This window comes from Phyllobates terribilis, unplaced genomic scaffold, assembly GCF_046119375.1.
Source record: "Phyllobates terribilis strain yellow unplaced genomic scaffold, ASM4611937v1 Scaffold_3__8_contigs__length_932513732, whole genome shotgun sequence".
NCBI lineage: Eukaryota > Metazoa > Chordata > Amphibia > Anura > Dendrobatidae > Phyllobates > Phyllobates terribilis.
Window position 1 is genome coordinate 163,948,324 of NW_027362763.1, and position 23,927 is coordinate 163,972,250.

The 23,927-nt window shown below is 44.0% G+C and overlaps 1 protein-coding gene across 3 annotated transcripts in view; it reads left to right on the forward strand.

The window, feature by feature from the left end:
• Nucleotides 1-23,927, forward strand: part of ALKAL2 (ALK and LTK ligand 2) — a 117,647-nt gene that overhangs the window by 70,449 nt on the left and 23,271 nt on the right. For 2 of the 3 annotated variants that reach the window (XM_073672982.1, XM_073672980.1), the window contains exon 5: nt 5,199-5,272. In XM_073672982.1, coding sequence (XP_073529083.1) covers nt 5,199-5,263 — 65 coding nt within the window. In that variant the 3' untranslated portion in view covers nt 5,264-5,272. Of the gene's footprint in view, nt 1-5,198; nt 5,276-23,927 lie in introns of those variants that run through there. The other variant, XM_073672983.1, reaches the window with a different exon arrangement.

A 23,927-nucleotide genomic window follows, 5' to 3' on the forward strand; every position in this document is an offset into this window, starting at 1 on the left:
GCCCCCCTAGTGAACTGTAGCTTACCGCCTGTTTCTTTAATCGGGTAGGCCGCAGCTCCGCAGACGACGGTCTCCTTCCAGGACCTGACGCTTCCTGGTGCTGCGTCAGAGCGTGAGGCGGGGCTTGAGCTTCGCGTGCTTCCAGCAGTCACGCCTTTCCGATTCCCGCGGTTACGACCCTCTTCTTCCCGCGCGGCGACTCGAAAATGGCGGACAATGACAGGAAACAGCTTCAATTGGCGGGAAAACTTCACCACAGTATGCGACACAGTTCTTTAAGGCGCACAGTACCCGGTGGCAACGGGCACGCAATCCTGTTTGTGACGCCAGAAGTTGACGTGCCCCCGGGGCAATGGGGTACTCGGCAGCCGGGCCTATGGATGCTGGGGGGGGATATGTCACAGTGGCTGGCCCGGTCCGTGGCCCAGGGCAGTCAACCAAAAAGGGGATTGTAACTTGGATAGAAAATAAAAATTAAGTAAATAGTTTGTGACGCCACCTGTGGTACCTGGTAAGGTTTACCAGCACTGCTGCAGATCTCCGGGGGGTGATGGGATGGCAGCTGAGGTGTTTCTGCTCCCCACAGGTGGAGCGGGCCCCCGGGGCAGTGTGGAGTTTGATGGTGGGTGATGATGCTGGGACTTGTAGTGCAGGCGGAATGGCGCAGCAGGAGTAACTGACAGAGACAGGGGATTCGCTTCAATACCTTTACTGGTGCGGATGTCAGGTACGGTCCAGGGTACTCAGTAGGATGGGTGCACTTCAGGACTTCTCCCCAGTGAGCGGGTATAAGGCCTCCTGGTCCGTGTCTGCCTCTCTGTATGCTCCTGGCCAGCCTGCAACTGGGCCTAGCTTATGTGTCGTGCTGTTCCTTCACCTGTCGCTTGGTAGTAGGACCTTCTGCTGGCAACCACTATCCCTAGTAACGCTGGGGCCTTCGTGGTTCCTGATCCTGTTAAGGGTTTAGCTTCAGGTCGGCCAGGGACTTGTAGTCCTCCTGGTATGCCGGTGATCTCTACTGGGTATAAGGGGACCCTGTAGGCGTGGACCCGGTGTCCGGTTTGTATACTCGGGGTGAGCCTATGATGCTCCTCTGCCCCCTAAACTCCTCTCTCCTTTCTCCTCTAGCCTTCGGCCACACTCGGGGCCCTCAGAACTCAGCAGCAGACGCACTGCGTCTTCGCTGCTCTCAGCGTCAGCACGCTCTCAGCGTCAGCACGCTCTCAGACTCTCTGACTCTGTCTGACTGACTAACTCTGACTGACCTGCCTGGCTCCACCCTCCATATATATATCCCTAACGGGCTCCCTCTGGTGGTATGAGGTGGAAGGGTGGGGGTGTTTGTATGTAGTGAGGGCCTCTTGTGGAGAAGTCCGTCCATGCACCCTGGGTCCTGTGGTACCTGTGAACAGCAGGGTGCCACCTAGCATTTGCATTTGGAAGTTGTTGCTGTGAATCGACAACATGCGGTCAAAGGAGCTCTCAGTTGAAGTGAAACAGACCATCATTAAGCTGAAAAAAAGAAGAAATTCATTATAGATAGCAGAAATGTTAAGAGTAGCCAATTTAATAATTAATGTTGGGACATTTTTCCTACCAATAATCATTTTCACATCACCAATCTCTTGGATCACACTTCGCTGGATCTGTCCAATAGTGTTCATACATATTGTATAAACTCATGGCATAGTATATTGTATTGCATTACATATAGCAGCACTTTAACTGTAGCTCATACCAAGCAGTCATGGCTATCACAGTCCTGGACAGTTTAGCATTAGGCAGTGGGGGTTCATGCAACAACCGCCCATAATATATCTGTCTTCCACAAATGTCTGCAATGTTTTGGATTATCCGAGTCATAATTAATGTGTCTCCCATTACTTGCTATAAAACAGTAGTGATGCGATCATATAGGCATTAAATTTGTCAACTAGAATAAAACATTTCATATTAATATATATATATATATATCAAAATGGTGGTATTAGCAGTCCAGAAACGGATTGCCTGCATTTTGTATTGAGTACAATAGTCCTGGTACTAGGCATCTGCTCACATGTTCCATTGCTTTTCAACATATTCAGATGTGTAACGTGAGAATTCAAGCTTTAATAAAAAAAACATTTTGCAATACTCCGTCACGAGATGTTTATGTCCTGTGTCTATTTGCAGCCACACAGTGGTTGTCATGCGCATTACAGCCTGTCTAGGAATTTGCTACTATGTCGCGGTATTATACTGAATTTGTTTCATAAGAGTACTTAACCAAATTCAAGAAAAAAATAAGGGTAGGCACAAAATGAGGCTCAATGCTTCGGGATGTATTCCAGTCCTCACCTCTATGACCCTTCTTATATGGGAAGGATTCATTAATATTTAGGTCTGTAACTTCCAGAGCTAGCGCTTCAAGGTATGCGAAGACACTTGATGTCTTCTAGCCAGCCCTGTGAAAATTTGTATTAGTTTCACTGAAGTATAAAAAAAAAACATTGCATTACTTCACCTAACTAAACTAGCTGAAACAAAATCTTGTAAATCGAATAGAAGCTTCTTTGATGAGAATAATGCTCATTATTAATCTGAAGTTGGCTCCAGTTTTAGCTCATTAATGGAGGCTTATCTTCATATCTAGATATGGAGACATGAGGAAAGTCTTGTAGATCATCGAAGAGTCCTGTCATTGGTTAGTATCTTGCTTTGCATATATGTAAACTATGCCAGGAAAGAGGCCTCCATTGTATGCTAGCCGTAGGTGTTTTTCTTTCCTTCTCTTTTAATACTATTACTATAGTGTCTTATTGTGTGCATGTTACGCAATCCAAAGCTTTATGATAAGATAGCTGTTAATTCAAGTGTTAAGATACCACCAAGCTTTAAAGTGGACCGATCATAACAACAACAAAAAAAGTCACGCTCACACCTAAGACAGCTATACATGTTTGATTTTTACGGGAAGCAGAAGTGTTGGGTCTGTATATATTTTTTGCAAGGGAAGAAAGGATATGATCCAGCTCCCAGTTCATATTTCCACAATGTGTTAAAACCAATAGTCCTTTATTATAAACAGTCTAAAAATTAAGGGGTAATATGCCAACCAAAGCCTAAGAACACTTGGCATTCGAAACACATCTGGTTGCGCAAATTCTTTTCTGCTTTTCTCCTCCACCTCTTGCCAGAGATTTCACAGACTGTTATTAATTTTGTCATATGTTCCCCTTAATTTTTAAAGTGTTAATGATAAAGGACTATTGGTTTTAACACAAATATGAACTGGGAGCTGGATCATATCCTTTCTTCCCTTGCATTGACTGGTGCCCCACGATATCGTGGATCAGGAGCTTCCCTGCAAGATCTGCAGTATCGAACAAGGGTGAGCTGGTATATTTTTTATTTTTTACTTGTCATATATTTTTATCATATTCATATTATGATTACACATCACACAATCTGCTAAAAAATAAGTTATAACTAGGGATGACTGGACCTGTGGAAGTTCGGGTTCTGGTACCTGACCCCAACTTTATTCCAAAGTTCATGACTATACCCAAACTTGAACCAGAACCCGAATTCCATTGAAAACCATGGGCACCTGAACTATTGATGGAAAATATTCTCTCTCTCCTCCCGAACATTGAAACGGACTTCCAGTAGAAGTCTGTGTTAGGTGTTTAGCACCGGACACTAACTATCCAGTACGAACCCCCGAACTTTTAAGTTCGGGTTCGCTCATCTCTAATTATAATCCTATATTTTTGTTTTAAAACATATGAACAGCTTTGGAGCATTTTAAGCTAAATTAATTTTTTCCCATTAGGATTTTATTAACATTCTTGAACCATTGGGTTTATAAGGTCCCTATTCTGTATATCACAGTCCATAGCTCTTAGCAAAAAGAGTTAAAATATCACTCATTCTTCTTTTTTAAATACGTCACCAGTTTGGTATCAGTAATGTACAGCATGTTACATGTGTGGAGTAAAATACTTACCAGACACTGTTTTCTACTGCTTCCAGCGCCGCTCCAATCCCTCTCCGCCATTTTGTGACCACATCTCTGACTGCCTTGGAAGTCACTGCCAACCGTTACTTTCTAATATACGTTTATAAGAGCCTTGTCCTGAGTCTCATCGAGAAGTGACTTCTGGTCTGCACAGATAAACTTGATCAATTGAGTGATCCGGCTGGTCACAACTGCGGTCACATAGTCCAGAAGAGGAGTGGAGTGACGCTGGAAACGGCAGAAAACAGCGACCGGTAAGTATTTTACTACACACACTCACAACATATATTACTGATACTTAATTGGTGGTGAAATAAAAAATAAAAAAAACAAACAAAGTGGTCCTTTAACTGTGAATCTATCATTGCGTTTCTTCCCACTATAGAGTTATTTAACTTTTTTTCTTTCTTCTCCTCTGAACTGATTATATCAAAATTCTCAATTTTCATGAGAAAACTGTGGTGTCAGAAGAGGACAATGATATGGAAAGTTGTATTTCCTAGCAAAAATCCGGTCTTCACAGGTGATTTGAATAAAATGGAAATTTATTTAGAATCAGTGTTACAACTAAAAGGGAAAGATAAGAGAACAAATAAATGTGTGCAAAGAGATTCAATGGCTAAATTATAAATAAACTCCCTTGCCCCGAAAAAAAAAAAATTCTGACACCGACATGAGGCTTTTGCGCATACACAAACCAAAGTAATATTGGATATTGCAAAGAGTCAGTTTTGTATAAACAATTTCCAGGATTTTAAGGATAATTGTTATGCCCAAAAGAACAACTTTCTGTTCTTATGATAAGCATTTGCCTTTCAGTTATTGACTAGAAGTTTGCAATGCGATAAATTTCCAGTAATTACCAATTAAGAACATAATTAATTAAGCTAAGCAATATTGCCCACTTCTATAACATCATAACTATATTGATCACCAAACAGTTCAAAATGTTATATAAAACCCTGTTTCAAAAATTATATTTTTAGTAAAAAATAAAATTGCCCACAAAGGTGTCCATATCTTTTAAACGGAACTTGTCACCCGGTTTTTAGTGTACAGAGTTCCGAGTTTTTGTCTGCTGCCGCTGAAGTTATCCTAAGTGTCCTTTTTTTGTATGATTCTTGATTTCTGACTCTCTTCGTACATTCGAGCTGTATGAGCGCTCACAATACAACTTCTTCATTATTCACAATAGATTACAAGAGATGTGCAAGACTTCTTACAAGACTGGCGGTCAGTCCAATGTGTATGGATGGATAACAGGAAATAGTAAGTAGTTTTTAATGTTTGAGATAATTTTATTAAAGCATGTTTCTTGTGAATTGTAAAAAAATGATAAAAGAAAATTATGAAATTCTGAGTGTATTTCTAGTAGGTTGGTAGTATTACCATGGGTGCATAAAATATGGGGCTGTATGTGGACTGTATATGGCCTGTGCTTGCTGGTGGGTCTGCAAGGCAAGAGCTGGAAACTTCACATTCCCTGTACCTCTAAAGATTACAATATACCGTCATTATGCAATGTTTAAAGAGAATCTGTCAGCAGGTATTTGCTATGTAATCTGAGGACAGCATGAGGTAGGGGTTAAAACACAGAATTCAACGATGTGTCACATGTCAGGCTGTGTGCTGTTTACTTAGAGTGAAGGTTTAATCATCTGGTGATTATCATTACTGCGACTAGCGCTTCCAAATCCGACTCTGCCCCCTTCTGTGATAAGCAGCTCACTGTCTATAGGTATGTATATACAGAGCCTGGGATGGGCAGGGGCTGCTTTCTGAGCTCTGCTATATGCTGAATCTAAAACCTGAGAAGTTACTGGGTGCAGCAGTTCTGAAACAAAGTGATACATCATTGGATTCAGGGTCTCTTTTCCTACATCATACTGCTCTCAGATGAGCTAACAAAAATCTGCTGACAGATTCCATTTAACACCTTGGTGGACATATCGTTGATGCAACCTGTGTGGCCACGCAGGGGTCCAAGAGGTAAGGGGGGCCATTTTTACCTCCAAAGAAGGTGAAATTGTGTCTTATGATGAGCTATTGGATGACAAATGACTAGTGTTGAGCGAGCACTAAAATGCTCGGGTGCTAAAAGCTCGGGCCGAGCTCGCCGTGATACTCGGGTGCTCGACCCGAGCAACGAGCCCAATGTTAGTCTGTGGGAGACTCCAGCATTTTTGCGGCGGCACCCCCGGCAGTCTTTTAAAAGCCTAACAAGTGCCCAAAACGATAGTGACAGTGCTCAAATGACATGGGGACAGCATGGGGATCGCCCCAGGAAGCATTTCTGACCCCCAGGTCACTGCTGTCAACAACATGGTCAGAGGTATTAATACACTTTTACGGGCTCAAAATAAAACGTTCAAAAACGAAAGTGAAAGTGCTTTCCTGTGAAATATGTTAAGGATAATATTGTATCGGATTGGATCGGACCGATACCCAAAAAGTATCGGATATCGCCGATTCCGATACAGGAAACCAATGCAAGTCAATGGGACACAAATATCGGAATGAAAATAAACCCTTTCTTTCCTTGTAGGTTAATTCTACATGAAGTAAAACAACTAAGAATAATGTAGAATGTATTACGCGAAAAGCCGGCAATTCAGCAGCGGCATACACCGGTACCTGACAATTTACAACAGAAAGAATAGAGCTTCACACATAGATTAGATAGATAGAAACATGTCAGTCACATATATATGAAGTACTGTGACAGTGTTGATTACTGTACTTGTCATTTAGTGTAAAGGATTTATTTAAAAAAATAATTGTGTTTTCATGCACTGTCTCTTTAAAAAAGCCGGCCGGCAATTCAGCTGCGGTACCCGACAATTTATAACAGACAGAATAGAGCTTCACACATAGATTAGATAGATAGAAACATGTCAGTCACATATATAATAAGTACAGTGACAGTGTTGCTTACTGTACTTGTCATTTAGTGTAAAGGATTTATTTAAAAATATAATAGTGTTTTCATGCACCGTTTACTAGCTATTAAAATGGGGGACCCCTTCAAAAAAATGACGTGGGGTCCCCCCTAATTTAATAGCTAGCAAAGGCTAGGCAGACAGCTGGGGGCTGATATTAATAGCCCAGGAAGGGTGCCATGAATATTGGCCCCCTCCCAGGCTAAAAACACCAGCCGTTAGCCGCCCCAGAAATGGCGCATCCATAGGATGCGCCAATTCTGGCACTTAGCCTCGCTCTTCCCACTGCCCTGTAGCGGTGGCAGTGGGGTAATAGGGTTGGGGTTGATGTCAGCTTATAATGCCAGCTGACATCAAGCCCAGGTTAGTAATGGAGAGGCGTCTATAAGACACCCCCATTACTAACCCCATAGTCAAAGTTAAAAAAAAAACACAAACACCCAGAATAAAGTCCTTTAATTGAGGTGAGCTGAGTTCATTGGACATGACCTCACCTCATTCACGTCACTGACAGCGTGGGAAAATTCTCACGCTGAAGCGCTGAGTGCAGGAGAATTTTCCCACGCTGTCAGTGACGTGCATGAGGTGAGCCGAGTTCATTGGACATGACCTCGGCTCATCTTTATGCCGTCACAGAGAGACACTGAGTAGCGCAAGCAAGCCTGCGCTTCTCAGTGTCTGCGGGATGACAGGCTGGATGGCAGCGTTCTGCTGCGGTCCAGCCTGTCATCTCGATGTAGCAGAGCTGGAGCTGTCCTGGGAACCATGGAAAGGTAAGGATGAGGTTGCTTTATTATTTTTCTTTTATTGCAGGAGATCGTTGGCTTCAGCGGGAATGGGCGTGATGGTAAGTATGGTTTAATTTAGAACAATAAAGAATTGTGCGTTTATTTCAATTAAAGGACTTTTTTCTGGGTGTTGTGTTTTTTTTAAATACTTTACTAGAAATTCATGGCGGTCATGTCTAATATTGGCGTGACCCCATGAATTTCGGGCTTAGGGCCAGCTAATAATGCCAAGCTGGCCTTAACCCCTTTATTACCCAGTGAGCCACCGCACCAGGGCCCTGGATGAGTTGGGTACAGCGCCAGAAGATGGCGCTTCTATGAACGCGCCATTTTCCGGGGTGGCTGCGGACTGCAATTTGCAGCGGGGGTGGCCCAGAAAGCTTGGGCCTCCCTGCGCTGCGGATTCCAGCTCCCAGCTGCCTAGTTGTACCTGGCTGGACACAAAAATAGGGCGAAGCCCCACGTATTTTTTTTTTTAATTATTTCATGAAATTCATGAAATAATTAAGAAAAAAAGGCCTTCCCTATATTGTTGTGTCCGGCCAGGTACAAATAGGCAGCTGGTGGTTGGGGGCAGCCCGTTCCTGCCTGCTGTACCTGGCTGGACACAAATATAGTGCGAAGCCCCACGTCAATTTTTTTTAATTATTTCATGAATTTCCTGAAATGATTTAAAAAAAATTGACGTGGGGCTTCGCACTATATTTGTGTCCAGCCAGGTACAGCATCCAGGAACGGGCTGTCCCCAACCACCAGCTGCCTATTTGTACCTGGCCGGACACAACAATATAGGGAAGCCCTTTTTTTCTTTATTATTTCATGAATTTCATGAAATAATTAAAAAAAAAAAATACGTGGGGCTTCTCCCTATTTTTGTGTCCAGCCAGGTACAACTAGGCAGCTGGGGGATGGAATCTGCAGCGCAGGGAGGCCCAAGCTTTCTGCCCCCCCCCTCCCCCGCTGCAAATTGCAGTCCGCAGCCACCCCGGAAAATGGCGCGTTCATAGAAGCTGGATGGCAAAGCCCACGTCAAAATTTTTTGGAAAAATTAATTAAAAAATAAATAATAATTTAGGGACTGCATCTTTATTAACTCCTCAAATGTCATTTAGTGTTAAAATAAAGGATTTATTTTAAAAAAAATTGACGTGGGGATCCCCCATAATTTTAGTCTCTAGCGGAGGTTAAGCAGACGGCTGGGGCAGATGTTTGAAGCCTGGGAAGGGGGTAATACCCATGGAGCTTCCCAGACTACTAATATCAGCCCCCAGCTGAATACCTAGCCTTTACTAGCTATTAAAATGGGGGACCCCCCCAAAAAAATGACGCGGGGGACCCCCCCAAAAAATGACGTGGGGTACCCCCTATTTAATAGCTAGCAAAGGCTAGGCAGACAGCTGGGGGCTGATATTAATAGCCCAGGAAGGGTGCCATGAATATTGGCCCCCTCCCAGGCTAGAAACACCAGCCGTCAGCAGCCCCAGAAATGGCGCATCCATAGGATGCGCCAACTCTGGCACTTAGCCTCGCTCTTCCACGCTGCCCTGGTGCGGTGGCAGGGGGTAATAGGGTTGGGGTTCATGTCAGCGCCAGCTGCTATGAAGCCCAGGTTAGTAATGATGGGCGTCTATAAGACACCCCCATTACTAACCTACAAAGTGTTAAAAAGAAAAAAACACACACTACACCCAGAAAAAAATAATTTATTTGAAATAAAACACACAATTTTATTTAATTCTTAGTTTACTAAAAAAAAATAGTTACCTGTCCACGTTCCTGCGCTGATCTCCCATGCACAGCTGTCACATCTGGAGATGATGACAGCTGTGCATGGCTGCTGTAAGCTCACGCTGCCGGGAACACGTCCGCTCCCGGCAGCGGGAGCCACTGACTGAGGTCACCGGAGTGCATTCAGGCAGCGCAGCTCCGGAGACCTCCTTTACGGCACTGCTGTACCGTGGGAATTTCTCACGATACAGCAGGGCCGTAAAGGAGCTAACCGGAGCAGCGCTGCCTGAACTCCGGCGAACCCTTACGGCCCCATCATTCTAGCGGCGGCAGCGGTTCAGAGCGGTCACATTCTATGTGGCTGCTCTAAATTGGAGATCATCGTGGGACACTCGTGGACTACTACGGAGGGGTAAGGATAAGGTTGTGGTTTATTATTTTATATTTTATTACAGGAGAGCGATGGCTTCGGGGAATTAGGTGTCTAGGTGAGTATAGGTGTAGTTTTTTATTTTTTACTTTATTTTAGGTGGCGATCGGCGGGGACAGGTAATGTATGAACTAATTTATTGTAGGTAACCACTGGCCACCAATGACATGTATTTAAAATTTATTGGAGACACAGTAGGGCAATTTATATAGCAGGATCAGGCTGATGGGAACTACTGCTCCCATCGAGCTGATCCTGCTGGCAAGAGTGGACCGGGGACAGACATAAGCCGATGGGAGTAGTAGTGTCACATCGGCCTATGTCTGCCTGCACGCACACACCCGCACACATCCCGCACACATCGCACAGACACCGCACACACTCGCAGACATCGCACAGACACCGCACACACTCGCAGACATCGCACAGACACCGCACACACCCGCAGACATCGCACAGACACCGCACACACTCGCAGACATCACACAGACACCGCACACACCCGCAGACATCGCACACACTCGCAGACACACGCACAGACACCCACACACACCAATCATGACGGGCTGATCGTCTGGGAGGTGACGCTGTGCGGCCAGCCAATCACTGTAATGCCCACAAACAACATGGCTGCGGCATTACAGTGACTGGCTGGCAATCCCTGCATGTTCATTGGCTCTGTAAAGAGCACCAAACATGCAGGGCGGAGACCCGAGCTCCCGCCCGAGTAACCCGGAAATGCTCGGTGCTCGCCGAACATCCCGAGTAGCATGATGCTCGGGCGAGTAACGAGCAGTGTCGAGCATGTTCGCTCAACACTACAAATGACCCATATATTATTCTTGCACGGGTGCCCTCTTCTGTCTCTGTCCACCAGTGGCTTAAAGTGTACTTATGTGTATCTATATCCTTCTAAGGACAGACAGGCAGGCAGTGCTATCTGTATGTACATCCTTATAAGCAGAGACAGGGAGGCAGTGCTATCTGTATGTACATCCTTATATGCAGAGACAGGGAGGCAGTGCTATCTGTATGTACATCCTTATAAGGAGAGACAGGGAGGCAGTGCTATCTGTATGAACATCCTTATAAGGAGAGACAGGGAGACAGTGCTATCTGTATGTACATCCTTATAAGCAGAGACAGGGAGGCAGTGCTATCTGTATGTACATCCTTATAAGCAGAGACAGGGAGGCAGTGCTATCTGTATGAACATCCTTATAAGGAGAGACAGGGAGGCAGTGCTATCTATATGTACATCCTTATAAGCAGAGACAGGGAGGCAGTGCTATCTGTATGTACATCCTTATAAGGAGAGACAGGGAGGCAGTGCTATCTGTATGTACGTCCTTATAAGGAGAGACAGGGAGGCAGTGCTATCTGTATGTACATCCTTATAAGGAGAGACAGGGCGGCAGTGCTGTCTGTATGTACATCCTTATAAGGAGAGACTGTAATAGTGGTGGGGAAGGGCGTAGCCTTCCCTTGGCACTGAGATAGTTAAAGGAAGTGTTCCTGAAGTCAGACCTCTCTGAACTGTTGGTAGACCAAGCTAAGGGGTTAGCTTTAGTGGTCCAGTCAGTAGAGTAGAGGGGGGACTTAGTGCCCTGATCAAGCCTTGAGTGACATAGAGCTTGTTCCTGGCATAATTCCTTGTGGGCTGCAGTATCTGAAAACAGCCACAAGATGCCACTGTCCTGGGTGCAGATATCAGGTTGAGTCTGCTAGCAGTGTTACAGACAGTGATGAGTTAATTCTGTGTGATGACAGCTCACTGAGGGTGGGCACATTAGGAAAATCTCTGTTTAGTTTCCAGAATCAGGAAGTGATTCTTCAGTAAGAGATAGGACAGAGAACCATACAGGCAGCCTGAATATATATTGGCTGCTAGGGTAGACGGGAGCTCCATACCCTCAGACAGTGGGATCACCAGTGTGAAAGTCTCCCTACGCAAGAGCAAGAGTCCTGTTAGCCGGCCGGAGAAACTCATCAAAGGTAGTGAGGACCCGGGGCACTTCTAGTCTGCAGGAAGCAGAGGAAGATAAATAGGACTCCAGGCTAAGACGTGGAGGGGAGAGATATCGGATCCAGATCACTGTTGGTATTTCAGAAGAGTCTCTTGGGCCAGAGATTAGAGTCACAGAGATGCTTCACTTAAAGAGGGAACCAGGGCTGAAGGAGTTACCAGCGCCTGTGAGAGAGATGATAACCTATCGGGCCTTATCCATTATATCTGCCTGCAAATATTGTACATATTCCACTTCCCAAAGTAAAGTTCAAGTTCTGGTTAAGAACCTTGTGTCCTCTGAATTTATTGCTGCCCTGGTCACAGAAGAGAAATGCCTGGAGACAGCCGCGATTGGATGGTTTGAAGTAAGTGGAGAGCCCACATACACAGCCACACATCAGAGGGAGGACACGTATTGTCTGTAGGGTGCCAGAGCGAGAGGGGGCTACAGCTCGCCCACGACTACCTCGCTGGGGCACCTTACAAGACACGGAGGTAGTGCTATCAGTATGTACATCCTTATGAGGAGAGACAGGGAAGTAGTGCTATCTGTATGAACATCCTTATAAAGAGAGACAGGCAGGCAGTGCTATCTGTATGTACATCCTTATAAGGAGAGACAGGGAGGCAATGCTATCTGTATGTACATCCTTAAAAGGAGAGACAGAGAGGCAGTGCTATCTGTATGAACATCCTTATAAGGAGAGACAGGGAGGCAGTGCTATCTGTATGAACATCCTTATAAGGACAGACAGGGAGGCAGTGCTATCTTTCTGTACATCCTTATAAGGAGAGACAGGGAGGCAGTGCTATCTGTATGAACATCCTTATAAGGAGAGACAGGGAGGTAGTGCTATCAGTATGTACATCCTTATAAGGAGAGACAGGGAGGCAGTGCTATCTGTATGTACATCCTTATAAGGAGAGACAGGGAGGTAGTGCTATCAGTATGTACATCTTTATAAGGAGAGACAGGGAGGTAGTGCTATCTGTCTGTACATCCTTATAAGCAGAGACAGGGAGGCAGTGCTATCTGTCTGTACATCCTTATAAGGAGAGACAGGGAGGCAGTGCTATCTGTATGAACATCCTTATAAGCAGAGACAGGGAGACAGTGCTATCTGTATGAACATCCTTATAAGGAGAGACAGGGAGGCAGTGCTATCTGTATGTACATCCTTATAAGCAGAGACAGGGAGGCAGTGCTATCTGTATGTACATCCTTATAAGCAGAGACAGGGAGGCAGTGCTATCTGTCTGTACATCCTTATAAGGAGAGACAGGGAGGCAGTGCTATCTGTATGAACATCCTTATAAGGAGAGACAGGGAGGCAGTGCTATCTGTATGTACATCCTTATAAGCAGAGACAGGGAGGCAGTGCTATCTGTATGTACATCCTTATAAGCAGAGACAGGGAGGCAGTGCTATCTGTCTGTACATCCTTATAAGGAGAGACAGGGAGGCAGTGCTATCTGTATGTACATCCTTATAAGGAGAGACAGGGAGGCAGTGCTATCTGTATGTACATCCTTATAAGCAGAGACAGGGAGGCAGTGCTATCTGTATGTACATCCTTATAAGGAGAGACAGGGAGGCAGTGCTATCTGTATGTACATCCTTATAAGGAGAGACAGGGAGGCAGTGCTATCTGTATGTACATCCTTATAAGCAGAGACAGGGAGGCAGTGCTATCTGTCTGTACATCCTTATAAGCAGAGACAGGGAGGCAGTGCTATCTGTATGTACATCCTTATAAGCAGAGACAGGGAGGCAGTGCTATCTGTATGAACATCCTTATAAGGAGAGACAGGGAGGCAGTGCTATCTGTCTGTACATCCTTATAAGCAGAGACAGGGAGGCAGTGCTATCTGTATGTACATCCTTATAAGCAGAGACAGGGAGGCAGTGCTATCTGTATGAACATCCTTATAAGGAGAGACAGGGAGGCAGTGCTATCTGTCTGTACATCCTTATAAGCAGAGACAGGGAGGCAGTGCTATCTGTATGTACATCCTTATAAGCAGAGACAGGGAGGCAGTGCTATCAGTATGAACATCCTTATAAGCAGAGACAGGGAGACAGTGCTATCTGTATGAACATCCTTATAAGGAGAGACAGGGAGGCAGTGCTATCTGTATGTACATCCTTATAAGCAGAGACAGGGAGGCAGTGCTATCTGTATGTACATCCTTATAAGCAGAGACAGGGAGGCAGTGCTATCTGTCTGTACATCCTTATAAGGAGAGACAGGGAGGCAGTGCTATCTGTATGAACATCCTTATAAGGAGAGACAGGGAGGCAGTGCTATCTGTATGTACATCCTTATAAGCAGAGACAGGGAGGCAGTGCTATCTGTATGTACATCCTTATAAGCAGAGACAGGGAGGCAGTGCTATCTGTCTGTACATCCTTATAAGGAGAGACAGGGAGGCAGTGCTATCTGTATGTACATCCTTATAAGGAGAGACAGGGAGGCAGTGCTATCTGTATGTACATCCTTATAAGCAGAGACAGGGAGGCAGTGCTATCTGTATGTACATCCTTATAAGGAGAGACAGGGAGGCAGTGCTATCTGTATGTACATCCTTATAAGGAGAGACAGGGAGGCAGTGCTATCTGTATGTACATCCTTATAAGCAGAGACAGGGAGGCAGTGCTATCTGTCTGTACATCCTTATAAGCAGAGACAGGGAGGCAGTGCTATCTGTATGTACATCCTTATAAGCAGAGACAGGGAGGCAGTGCTATCTGTATGAACATCCTTATAAGGAGAGACAGGGAGGCAGTGCTATCTGTCTGTACATCCTTATAAGCAGAGACAGGGAGGCAGTGCTATCTGTATGTACATCCTTATAAGCAGAGACAGGGAGGCAGTGCTATCTGTATGAACATCCTTATAAGGAGAGACAGGGAGGCAGTGCTATCTGTCTGTACATCCTTATAAGCAGAGACAGGGAGGCAGTGCTATCTGTATGTACATCCTTATAAGCAGAGACAGGGAGGCAGTGCTATCTGTATGAACATCCTTATAAGGAGAGACAGGGAAGTACTTTCTGTGTCTGCAATATTTGCAGCAAGAGTCAGGGACACAAAGTAATCTTAGGTGAAAATATTTACCAGAGGAGACAGAAAGGAAGACCATTTGTATCTACAATAGCTACATGTAGTAAAAACATTCTGCTTCTACAATCATTTGATCTTCACATAACACTAAACTCTAAGCACAGAGATAGTGGACAGTGGTCACTGTCACATTGGCTCAGAATCAAAATTGGGCTCCTCGGGCGCAAAACATGACATAGTCTTCAGTACTTTTTATTCCTCCCTTTATACAAAACTAATGTGCATAAATATAATAGTGCACCCATAAAGCATGTTATCAGTGAGATGAGATCTAATAGATTAGGAGAGTTCCAAAGGAGGCTGCCTTCGGTTATACCTTTTAAGGCCCTGCTGTATATGGTGCCCTTCAGTATGTTAGACCCTGGGCACACCTGAGGAATTTTTGGTTTTCTGTTCAGCACAGTCCAGTCCTGCATGAGCTGTTGCACTGCAATAGCACCTATACATTGTAACGGCATATTCTTCTAATAAAAGGTTTAAATTAATCCATTCACATCTAAGGCTGCATTCCCACCATAAGTTTTTGAATCTGTGCATTTTCGCTGCATCAAAAACGCAGCATCTTACAGTTCCAGCTAAGTGGATGGGAATTATAAAAATCTCCTGCCCAATGGGCTTTTTTTACTCAGCGTAAACTGACCTGTGGGGCACGTTTCAAATCTGCAACATGTCAATCTCTCTTGCGGGTACGCTGAGTGTTATGTGCAGATTTTCCCCATAGACTTGCAATAGATGCAGAAAATCCACAAGTAAAAAATGCACATAAGTTTTTTATGTGTTTCTGCTGCGGAAATGCATCAAAAGCGCATGTAATCTGCACATAGGTACAGTACAGACCAAAAGTTTGGACACACCTTCTCATTTAAAGATTTTTCTGTATTTTCATGACTATGAAAATTGTACATTCACACTGAAGGCATCAAAACTATGAATTAACACATGTGGAATTATATACTTAACAAAAAAGTGTGAAACAACTGAAAATATGTCTTATATTCTAGGTTCTTCAAAGTAGCCACCTTTTGCTTTGATGACTGCTTTGCGCACTCTTGGCATTCTCTTGATGAGCTTCAAGAGGTAGTCACCGGAAATGGTCTTCCAACAATCTTGAAGGAGTTCCCAGAGATGCTTAGCACTTGTTGGCCCTTTTGCCTGCACTCTGCAGTCCAGCTCACCCCAAACCATCTCGATTGGGTTCAGGTCTGGTGACTGTGGAGGCCAGGTCATCTGGCGTAGCACCCCATCACTCTCCTTCTTGGTCAAATAGCCCTTACACAGCCTGGAGGTGTGTTTGGGGTCATTGTCCTGTTGAAAAATAAATGATGGTCCAACGAAACGTAAACCGGATGGAATAGCATGCCGCTGCAAGATGCTATGGTAGCCATGCTGGTTCAGTATGCCTTCAATTTTGAATAAATCCCCAACGGTGTCACCAGCAAAGCACCCCCACTGGATCACACCTCCTCCTCCATGCTTCACGGTGGGAACCAGGCATGTAGAGTCCATCCGTTCACCTTTTCTGCGTCGCACAAAGACACGGTGGTTGGAACCAAAGATCTCAAATTTGGACTCATCAGACCAAAGCACAGATTTCCACTGGTCTAATGTCCATTCCTTGTGTTCTTTAGCCAAAACAAGTCTCTTCTGCTTGTTGCCTGTCCTTAGCAGTGGTTTCCTAGCAGCTATTTTACCATGAAGGCCTGCTGCACAAAGTCTCCTCTTAACAGTTATTGAAGAGATGTGTCTGCTGCTAGAACTCTGTGTGGCATTGACCTGGTCTCTAATCTGAGCTGCTGTTAACCTACGATTTCTGAGGCTGGTGACTCGGATAAACTTATCCTCAGAAGCAGAGGTGACTCTTGGTCTTCCTTTCCTGGGGTGGTCCTCATGTGAGCCAGTTTCTTTGTAGCGCTTGATGGTTTTTGCAACTGCACTTGGGGACACTTTCAATGTTTGCCCAATTTTTCAGACTGACTGACCTTCATTTCTTAAAGTAATGATGGCCACTCGTTTTTCTTTACTTAGCTGCTTTTTTCTTGCCATAATACAAATTCTAACAGTCTATTCAGTAGGACTATCAGCTGTGTATCCACCAGACTTCTGCACAACACAACTGATGGTCCCAACCCCATTTATAAGGCAAGAAATCCCATTTATTAAACCTGACAGGGCACACCTGTGAAGTGAAAACCATTTCCGGTGACTACCTCTTGAAGCTCATCAAGAGAATGCCAAGAGTGTGCAAAGCAGTCATCAAAGCCAAAGGTGGCTACTTTGAAGAACCTAGAATATAAGACATATTTTCAGTTGTTTCACACTTTTTTGTTAAGTATATAATTCCACATGTGTTAATTCATAGTTTTGATGCCTTCAGTGTGAATGTACAATTTTCAAAGTCATGAAAATACAGAAAAATCTTTAAATGAGAAGGTGTGTCCAAACTTTTGGTCTGTACTGTATATCAATAAAGTTTTGTCAAAGCCAAATACCAAGTATCAAAAACAAAGCAGCTTTGTTTAAAACATTACATGCCAGACACAAACCACAGCAGCAAAAATGCGATAAAAACCCATTTAAAAAAACGCACTCAAAAACTCAATGAAAAAACGCAAGTAACCTAAGTTAGATGATAGGTGCAGAAATTCTGCAACATCAAAAGCTCATTGTGAGAATGTAGGCTAAGAAAAAGTTTCATTTTTTTCCCCAGAACATTAGAGCCTCATCAACAAGTATATTTATTTGTGTAAATAAATATGAATTGATGAGAGAGAGGGACTTTGTACTAGACTTCCTAATAGACAGATAAAAGACTGATGGTTAGCATCCAGTCTTCACAAGGCCTGAAGAAACTTACGCTTTATTCCCTTTCTGATTAACAAGTAAAGTAGCACATATTAAATTTCTTGATTAATGATAAATCTATGTATTCTCCAGAAAGTAAGGAAGTTATTGACCGAGCAGGTGTCAATGCAGCACATACACAAGAATGATGGGACTATCAGTAACAGCTTCAGTGAAGGGATAGAACAGTTAGGAACTGATGAGAGTAAATCCCTGTCTACATTTCAGAAAACATATGAAAAAAAATCAGTAATTTACTTAATTCGTCATCTATATAATATAGTAATTTACATTATTGACTTTGTGCTAATCCCTTTAGATGAGTCTGTCATCACGTATGTGCTGCCCCATCTAAAAACAGTATAAAGTAGGCACTGAGTCCCTGATTCCGGCAATATATTATTTACTGGACTTCTTGCTGTAGTTTTAATAAAACACAATTTTATCTATTGCAGCTCTGTTAGTCCTCTCAGTAATTAGCTCCTGCTGTGTACTCCTCAATATTCAACAGTTCTTGGCTGTCCCCCTCCAATGACCACTGATTGTAAGCCTTCTGCTGCTAATAAGAAAAAAGTTGTAAAGCAATGGCATGTGCAAGGTTAGACAGAACTCGTGTCTAGGGATGAGCGAACCGTGGATGTTCAGGTTCATCGGGTTTGGTCGAACTCTAGTCCAAAGTTCAGTTCGGGTACCAGAACTTGACCCAGGACCCAAACCCTGTATAAGTAGTGGTGGAAAGGGAAAGCAGACAGCTGTGAGCTGGTCTTATTATGCTGGGAAGGGGCCAATATCTATGGACCTTCCCAGCCTATTAATATTGGCCTCCAGCTGTCTGCTTTACCTTAGCTGGTTATTAAAAATGAAGGCACCCTAGAAAAAAGGCATGGGCCCCATCCCTTCTTTTTAATAACCAGCTAAGGCAAAGCAGACAGCTGGAGGTTGAGATTAGTAGGCTGGGAAAGTCCATGGATATTGTGCCCTTCCCAGCCTAATAACACCAACCCTCAGCTGCCCCAGAAATGAGAAAAAAAAGAGAAAAAAACACAAAAAAAAATTTTATTGGAAAAAAATACACACAAAAAATCTTTATTTGAAAAAAAAATAGCCCCAACAATTTTCCTCTTTCACCCCACCCATTTATTTAAAAAAAAAAAAAACACACCAGTCCGCCGTAGTCCAAATGGAGGTCCCACGCTGGTCCGCTGTAGTCCACATGGAGGTCCCATGATGATCCCGTCTCTGTCTTCCAATGTATGGAGCAGCAGCCACTGCCGAGTTTCACGCTGTACACAGCTTGGTCTAATGGAGTACAACATGAGAGCAGGAATGATGAGCGGTGACATGACCATGAGTGACCTATGGAGCCTTGTTTTCGTTACTGATGTTATCGCCTATGAGACATAACCGCGAGTGACCTCCATAGGTCATTCATGGTCATCTCATTGTTCATCATTCGGGCTCTCACGCCATACTCCGCTAGACTCAGCGGAGTGCAGCATGAGACCCAGCAGTAGCTTCTGCTCCAGTCTATGAAGCTTCGTTCTCTGAACGTTGCTCCATACACTGAAAAACTGAGCCAGGGATCATCATGGGACCTCCATTTGGATTACAGCGGACCGCTGTCGATTATTTTTTTTTAATAAATGGGTGAAAGAGGGAAATTGTAGGGGAGTGATTTTTTCAAATTAAGGACTTTTGTGTGTGTGTGTGTATTTCTTTTGACTTATTGGGTAACTAATGGGGGTGTCCATTACTAACCTGTGGGCTTGATGTCAGTGGACATTACACAGCTGACATCAACCCCACAATCCCATTACTCCAATTGCCACTGCACCAGGGCAATCGGGAAGAGTCGAGGCTAAGCCCCAGAATTGGTTCATATAATGGATGAGCCATTTCTGGGATGACTAAGGGCTGCTGTTATTGGGCTGGGAAAGGGCCAATATCCGCGGAACTTCCCAGCCTATTAATATCAGCCTCCAGCCGTCTGCTTTCCCACAGCTGGTTATTAAAAATAGAGGTGACCCCACAACATTATTTTACATTATTTATTTATTTTGCGCTGTCCCTCACTTGAGCAGTGTCACCACCCGTGATCTGGTGGTGATACAGGCTGCCATTGCATGGCTGTGATGGATCCAGAAGAGCCCACAGCTTAAAAGCTTGTTGATTTGCTCTGCTGCAGCCTTTCATCAAGCTTTATTAAGCATCTGAACTCCGAACAGTAACACGGACTTCCGGAAAAAGTCAGTGTTCGGAGTTCAGCACTCGTGTCCGGTACGAACCCTGAACTTTACAGTTCGGGTTCGCTCATCCCTACACATGTTACATCTCCACCAGAATCAGCTCCTGCGACTTCTGCTTCTATTGGCTGGCGCCACCGTATTAATTCTGTGGGCTGCACTGGTGATAGAAAAGACATTGTAACCAGATGCTCTGACAGTGCAGGATCTCTTCAGCCACTAAGATTAGGGTGGGTGGGACCCGGTGGGTGGGACCCGCAGTGCCATCCAGTCTTACAGTATGGATATGTGTGCTGTCCAGCTGTAGTTAGCAGCTACCTGCTCCAGCCTATTGAAGAGCACCACACCCTATTTAAGTTTCCAGCTTACTGCTGGAAGCTACCAGATATAGCCTTGTGCTTCCCTGGTTCAGTCCTGTTAGTTCAGCATCACTATAGTGTGTTTGTTTCCTGTTTTTGACCTCAACTTTTTTATTCATTGACTATTCTTGCATCTTCCGTTTTTTTTTTTGTTATTTTCCTTCTCTCTTGGTTCTGACCCGACTACCTGACCACTCCTGCCAGTCAGCATCACCGTACAGCAGCTTATTCCATGGCCCCAGTCCAGGGGCTTCTATTAAGTCCCGATTCTGGCCCTCAGTTTGATTATATTTGGCTTGCGACGTCGAGGACTATGAGGCCATTACACTGTATGGAGAACTATGTGGGGCTATTATACTGTATGGAGGACTATGTGGGGCCATTACACTGTATGGAGGACTATGTGGGGCCCATTATACTGTATCAAGGAGAATATGGAGCCATTATACTGTATGGAGAACTATGTGGGGCCCATTATTCTGCATGGAGGACTATATGGGGCCCATTATTCTGCATGGAGGACTATGTTGGGCCCATTATTCTGTATGGAGGACTATGTGGGGCCATCATTCTGTATGGAGGACTATGTGGAGTCCATTATACTGTATGGATGATTATGTGGGGCCCATTATTCTGTATGAAGGACTATGTGGGGCCCATTACTCTGCATGGATGACTATGTGGGGCCAATTTTTCTGTATGGATGACTATGTGGGGCCAATTTTTCTGTATGGAGGACTATGTGGGGCCATCATTCTGTATGGTGGACTATGTGGGGCCCATTATACTGTATGGATGACTATGTGGGGCCCATTAATCTGTATGAAGGACTATGTGGGGCCCATTATACTGTGTGGAGGTCCGTGTGGGGATCACAGTTGGGACATCATACCATGATGGGTCACCATACTTTGCTGGGGGGGTATAGTAGGGTCATCATACCGTGCGTGTGGAGGGTAATGTGGGGGAATTCACTGTGGTGGTATCATACTGTGTTTGGGGGGCACTTTTGTTGGCATCATACTTTATTATCGGTATTATTTATTAATTCAAGGTTTTTTATCCTTGGCTATTACATATTTAAATTAGGTTATTGGGCCATATGCCTTTTACTGCTCTTACATAACATTATATTATTCCAGTATGCCCCATTTGTGATTATGTGCAAATTTTATTCTAAGATCTATTAATTAAATGTACTTTGTTCATGGGACAAGCCCTTTAAGTTTGTTTCGATATGAAAAGTTTCATCATTATATTTTATGGTAAGGAAAAAACGTTCTCAATTGTAGACTTTTTTTTTAATAACTATCAAGGTTGGCCCGCGACTTGGTCCAAGTTTTTAATTTTGGCCCTCTGTATATTTGAGATTGAGAACCTTGGGTTAAAGGTTGAGGGCAACCCCTGTGATCTGATAAGCGGGGAGGCTTGCTCTAAGCCTGTCTGTGGTAGCCATTTTAGATCTGACAGGTGACCACTAACCCTTCCACATTACAGCTCATTATTGAGAGTACTAGAAGAGCAGCAGCAGATAAAACAGTGATTTTATCAAAATTACAGCAAGTAGCTCACTAGCTCATCCGTGTGTCATCAGTGTGGGACATTTTGCGACCCGTGCTGAGAGAAAAAACGGATATGTCAGCGTGTTTTGCCCACGGGCACACGGTCCATGGAAACACACTGACATGTTCACAGACCCATTCATTTGAATGGCTCTACATGTGTCAGTATGGACACCACACGTACTTGAAGCACTGACGTCTGAAAGGCGCCTTGTGGACATGTTCTTTGTATATGGGTGTGTGCGCCCAGTTTGATATATCACCTATCTGCCAATTATAGTATGTATATAATAAAAGTAGGGGTCAACTCTCCAAAGTAAGTGATATGCTTTACGTTACAGTGCCAGTCAAAAGTTTGGACACTTGCATTGGTTTTCCTTGTATTTATTGTAAAGATTCAGACTGAAAGCAGCAAAAAGTTTCACAAAGGAACACATAGGGAAACATTGGAATAAAGAGACATCTGTGAAATATACCAAAATATGTGTAAACTTTAGGTTTCTCAAGTACCCACCTTTTACTCTGATGACAGCTTTACTCACCCTTGGTATTCTCTCAATAAGGTAGTCACCTGGAATGGCTTCCCATGAATAGGTATGATTACCAAAAGTTAATTTGTGGAATCACCAGCCTTTCAGAAAGTGTTTGCGACTATCAAGTGTGTTTTGTAGAGGCAGTGTTGGTGCACAGTTCCAGATAGTGCTGACCCCTATTCCATAACTGATCTAAGACACAACCTTTTTATATCTGTGCTTATGTCTGACTCACTATTTGTGAAATAAACTATTTGCATATCCAAAGAAGTGTGCAGTGAATCACTATCTACTGTTCACGGGGTTTCATGCACTTCACCAGCACCTCAAATTACCTGAGTGAGTGCACACCAATCTTCTCTTCTAAGACACAATATGTCAAGAATCACTCGACTAAGTAAAGAGAAACAACAATCCATCATTACGTTAAGACATAAGATCAGTCTATATGAAAAATTGCTAGGACCTTGAAGGTATCCATGTGCAGTCACAAACTTGGAAATCGGAGTTACCAGGGTTCTTCAGAAAAAGACTTTTGGGGGGCCTTGAGCCAAGCATCACAAAGTAGAAATTTGTACTGTGGTCTGATGAGTCAAAATTAGAGATTTTTGGCACCACCCACCATGTTTTTCTGAGATGTAGAAGAGGTAAGAAGATGGTTTTTACATGTGAGGTGCCCACTGTGAAGCATGTAGGGAGAGGTGTGGTGGTGTTGGAGTACTTTGCCAGTAACACTGTTTGTAATTTATTCCGATTTCAAGTCACACTTACCCAGCATGGCTACCACAGCATTATGCAATGACATGCCATCCCAACTAGTTTGCACTTAGTGGGACCATCATTTGTTCCAACAGAACAATGAGGTACTGAGCACTTGTTGGCTGCTTTGCCAACCGTGATTGAATTCATCCCAAACCACCTCAATTGGGATGAAGTTGGGTAATTGTGAAGGCCATGTCATCTGATGCAGAACACCAATGCACTGCTGGGCCGGCTGTCAGTCAGTACTGGGGCATGGTTATATGTACTGAGCGGTAACTGAAGCTGCACCAGCCGCGACCTTATGACTGAAAGCCCGAACCTACTGGGAAGAATAAAGTTCATCTCCTCCCAGCAGCCGGGCTTTCAGTGCTTCGGTTGCATGGCTTTAGAAGGCCATTTACCTGTAGATTAACCCCATATCTGCAGATTAATGGCGTTTTTTGACATGAGAGGTTCCCTTTAAGCTTTCTACTTTCAGACTACTTTATTTCCAGAAACCTACTTGATGAAGGCACATATAAGTAAAACTCCCTCTAAATAGATCTCTGGCTATAGGTAGCCCTCAAGTAGTATCTGTTGTATACAAATAAAGTGCAATAAAAAATAC